The sequence below is a fragment of the Cebus imitator genome, unplaced genomic scaffold, assembly GCF_001604975.1.
Source record: "Cebus imitator isolate Cc_AM_T3 unplaced genomic scaffold, Cebus_imitator-1.0 Scaffold672, whole genome shotgun sequence".
Taxonomy (NCBI): Eukaryota; Metazoa; Chordata; class Mammalia; order Primates; family Cebidae; genus Cebus; species Cebus imitator.
Window position 1 is genome coordinate 557049 of NW_016107987.1, and position 4198 is coordinate 561246.

General features: G+C 68.4%; 1 protein-coding gene across 1 annotated transcript in view; it reads left to right on the top strand.

Annotated features, from left to right (window-relative positions):
* Nucleotides 1-4198, top strand: part of PPP2R3B (protein phosphatase 2 regulatory subunit B''beta) — a 52153-nt gene that overhangs the window by 40651 nt on the left and 7304 nt on the right. Inside the window, exons 6-10 of the mRNA XM_037734848.1 lie at nucleotides 260-484; nucleotides 2297-2345; nucleotides 2734-2823; nucleotides 3333-3508; nucleotides 3654-3718. Of these exons, the coding sequence (XP_037590776.1) occupies nucleotides 260-484; nucleotides 2297-2345; nucleotides 2734-2823; nucleotides 3333-3508; nucleotides 3654-3718 (605 nt within the window). The remainder of the gene's footprint in view (nucleotides 1-259; nucleotides 485-2296; nucleotides 2346-2733; nucleotides 2824-3332; nucleotides 3509-3653; nucleotides 3719-4198) is intronic.

Genomic DNA, 4198 nt, shown 5'->3' on the forward strand with positions numbered 1-4198 from the left:
CCTCCCTCTGTCTTCTCCCTTCCCTCCGCCTTTTCTCTCCTACCCCCTCCCTTCCGCCTCCCCAGGTCCTGGGAGGGCTCCCAGTCCCAGTGTAGACCTGGGACTACACACCCCCACTCCCGCCTAGCAAGCTGCCTCCATGCTGGAGCTCCCCAACCTGGAATTGCCCCCACTGGGAGCACCCCCCACCACAGCTGCCCAGTCCCCACCACCCACGGAGCGATCCCACCCTCCGCCCCAGCTTTCTTCCTGCCCTCAGGCACCCGGCCTTGGGGCGTCTCCTCGGAGGCCCCTTGCTCAAGCCCCCCCCACCGTGTCCTTTGGCAGAACGTAGCGCTGCTGGAGGAGGAGGCGGACATCAACCAGCTGACCGAGTTCTTCTCCTACGAGCACTTCTACGTCATTTACTGCAAGTTCTGGGAGCTGGACACGGACCACGACCTGCTCATCGACGCGCACGACCTGGCGCGGCACAATGACCACGGTGCGTGCGGCAGAGCGGCAGGCGGGGCGCGGGGATACCGAGCGCAATGACCATGGTGCGTGGGGCAGAGGGATGGGCGGGGCGTGGGGACACGGAGCGCAATGACCACGGTGCGTGGGGCAGAGTGGCGGGCAGGGCACGGGGACACGGAGCGCAGTGACCACGGGGCAGGTGGGGTAGAGCGGCGGGCAGGGCACGGGGACACGGAGCGCAGTGACCACGGGGCAGGTTGGGTAGAGCGGCGGGCGGGGCGCGGGGACACGGAGCGCAGTGACCACGGGGCAGGTGGGGTAGAGCGGCGGGCGGGGCGCGGGGACACGGAGCGCAGTGACCACGGGGCAGGTTGGGTAGAGCGGCGGGCGGGGCGCGGGGACACGGAGCGCAGTGACCACGGTGCGTGGGGCCGAGGGGCGGGCGGGCGCGGGGACGCCCAGCACAGTGCGCAGGGCAGAGGAGGAGAGGAGCATGGAAACAGCGAGCCCCTTCTCTCACTGGCCTCGCGGGCCTGCAGCTGCCTCTCCTTCCCCAGGCCACTGCTTGTGTCTGGGTCCCAGCGTGCGTCCCTGCACCACACCTCTGGCGGCTGGCGCCTACGGGGTCAGTGTGGTCCGCTGGTCCTGAGGCTCCGACAGCCGCCCGTTTGCGACACCATCGTCGCGGGTCTTCATCGTTAGGACCCGAGAGAGCGCGCAGACCCTTCCCTCACAGGCTCCAGGTTCCAGCCTCCAAGGCCTGGACCAGTTTCCATCCCATCTGCCACTGGGCGGCTCCTGAAAGTGGGGCCGCAGGCTTAGAGGGGGCTCAGATACAGCAGCGGGAGCCGGGGCCTCCCAGCTGCCCTCAGAGACTCACGGAGACTTCCAGGAGCCAAAACCGACGTATTCCTGTGTGGCTTTCATAAGTCTCCTTCCCTCCCCCACCCCTGAAGAAAACCTTATTACCAAGAAGAGTATTTCTGAGCTCGCCTGCATGTTTTGCGTGGTTCCCCGAGGGTGAGCCCCGCCCACCTGCGTCTCCGCGGCTGGCCCTGGGCCATGTGGTCCTGGTGGACCCCACTCAGCCGGCGTAGGATGCGCACCTGAGCAGACGTAGCATTTCCCGAATCTGTTCCTCACGCAGTTCAGGGAGACGCCTAAGCCCTGAGCCCCGTAACTAGCTGTGAAAGGAGCGCAGCCCCGCAGAGCCGCCCCGCGTGGCCCGTGCAAACGCTTGCACAGCTGGGAGTCAGCGCAGAACCCAGCGCTCGTGCCCCTGTGAACGCGTGCCGGCCGCCGGTCTCTCTGTTCCTGTGGGGCCCAATCTGGGCCTTGGGGCAGGGTGGCGGGTGCGGCCGGCTGGGCTGTTTCTCACGTGGCGCGGCCTGAAGCTGCGGGCATCTTGGCCCCATGCGTCCCGGAGACCCTGGTGACCTCAGGGACGGCCGGCTTGGGACAGAGCAAGCGCCAGGGCTGGCGGCCGCAGTGCGTTCACTCTTCCCTCTTGTGAGTGACATTCGGTTGAAAAGTGTTTCTTCTTGTGATCGAACTGTCCCTCCACAAGCAGAACCTTTGAGGCACGCGTGAATGCTCCGCTCTTGAGAAACTGTTCTTTGAGCCGCAGTCAGCTTTGCACACCGTGGGTTTGATGCTGGGCCTGGCCCCGCTTGACGGGAAAGTGCGGTGGGCACCCGTGAGGAGCCTGCAGGGGCGTAGGGGCCCCAGGCCCGTCCCAGACTCAGGCCGCCTCCCGGCATTCGTCTGCGCGGCCCTGGGGGTCGTGGCATCAGGGCCGAGGCCCGGTGCGGGCTGTTCATCAACCCCAATTCCTTTGCAGCCATTTCCACCAAGATGATCGACAGGATCTTCTCGGGAGCGGTCACGCGGTACGTGCGGCTCAGGCTCCTGACGTCGGTCACTGCCGAGTGAGGGCTCGGGGCCATCTCATTGCCCTCGCGTGGGACGGGGGGACACAAGAACCTTTGTCACGTGAGGTCCGAGGAAAGGGATGGCCCAGGCCAGGGTTTTTGTCGGGCGCCGTGAGCCCTGAGACGGGGTCGTTGCGGGCACCCGGGGCCGTGGCAGTGATGGCGGGACTCCGCCTGGACCTGGGGGAAGCCGTGTGGCCACGTGGCCTCTGCCTCCACCCTGGAGGAGCAGGAGGAAGGCTGGGTCTTGGGGCCTCCTCTCGCCCGGGGACGTGGGCAGGGGCCCCCTGCCTGTGCTGCCCTCCCTGACGACGTCTTCGTCTGTCCATCCTGGTCTCCAATCTAGAGGCAGAAGAGTGCAGAAGGAGGGCAAGATCAGCTACGCCGACTTCGTGTGGTTTCTCATCTCGGAAGAAGACAAGAAGACGCCGACCAGGTGGGTCCCCGCCACAGCGTGCTCCTCTAATGGTGGAGGAGCTGGGAGCCTGGCCTGTGACATGCGTCTGCGAGTGGATGTGTGCACGCCTGCTGCGGGGCCTGGGGCTGCAGGCGGCGAGCGGAGGGGGCCAGTGGGTGGGGCTGCAGGGGGCAGGGGCTGCAGGGGGCGGGCGGAGGGGGCCTGTGGGTGGGGCTGCAGGGGGCGGGGGGGGAGGGCCCGGAGCTGGGGCTGCAGGTGGCGTCTGGGGAGGGCCCGTGGCAAGGGCTGCAGGGGGCGGGCCGGGAGGGCCTGGGGCAGGGGCTGCAGGGGGCGGGCGGAGGCAGGGGGCTGGGGCTGCAGGGGGCGGGCGGAGGGGGCCTGTGGGTGGGGCTGCAGGGGGCGGGCGGAGAGGGCCTGTGGGTGGGGCTGCAGCGGGCAGGTGGGGAGGGCCCGGGGCTGGGGCTGCAGGGGCGTGCCGGGAGGGCCTGGGGCGGGGGTGTGGGGCGCTCACAGCTCTTGGGCCGCAGCATCGAGTACTGGTTCCGGTGCATGGATTTGGACGGGGACGGCGCCCTGTCCATGTTCGAGCTGGAGTACTTCTACGAGGAGCAGTGCCGGAGGCTGGACAGCATGGCCATCGAGGCCCTGCCCTTCCAGGACTGTCTCTGCCAGATGCTGGACCTCGTCAAGCCGAGGACCGAAGGTGACGCAGCGCGAGGGCACAGGCCAGGGGGAGGGTGGACGGGTTAGAGGGCGGCCCGGGGTGTGGGTGAATGGATAAAGGGGCCCGCGTGAGTGGGGACGGCCCGGGGTGGGGGGGACGGCCCGGGGTGTAGGGGGACGGTGAGCGGGGATGGCCCAGGGTGAGGGGAGGAGCCTGGATGAGGACATCCCCCTGGGAGCAGTGTCCCTGCTGCTAAGGGACCCTGGGAAAGGGCCACTCCCACTGTGAGGAGGGCAGCGCCGCAGGCCCCTGGTGTCGGGGTGCCAGAAGGTCGTGCTGAGGACGTGGGCACCCCTTCGGTGACCTGCAGAGCCCAGGGCCGGGGCTCACGGGGGCTGTGGGCACCAGGCTGAGGGACCAAGGGCCGGGTTTCTGCTGTTGCCGTGGAAGGCAGTCTTTACCCGTCTACTTCCCTCACCACTGTACCCCACCCGTTGCACCAACTCCTCCTGCACCCCCACCCAGTGTCCTCTAAAGCAGAGCAGAGCGTGCCCACCCAGCTGCCTGGCTTTACCCTGCGTCTCAGGATCCAGCTCCGGGCTTTCACTTGGACATGGTTCTGAGGCCGCCCCGCCCCTCCCGCCGTCACGGCCCTCCCACAGCCCCGCCCCTCTCCCTGCGGACCCGCCCTTCCCGCCACCACACCCCTCCCACTGCCCCGCCCCACTC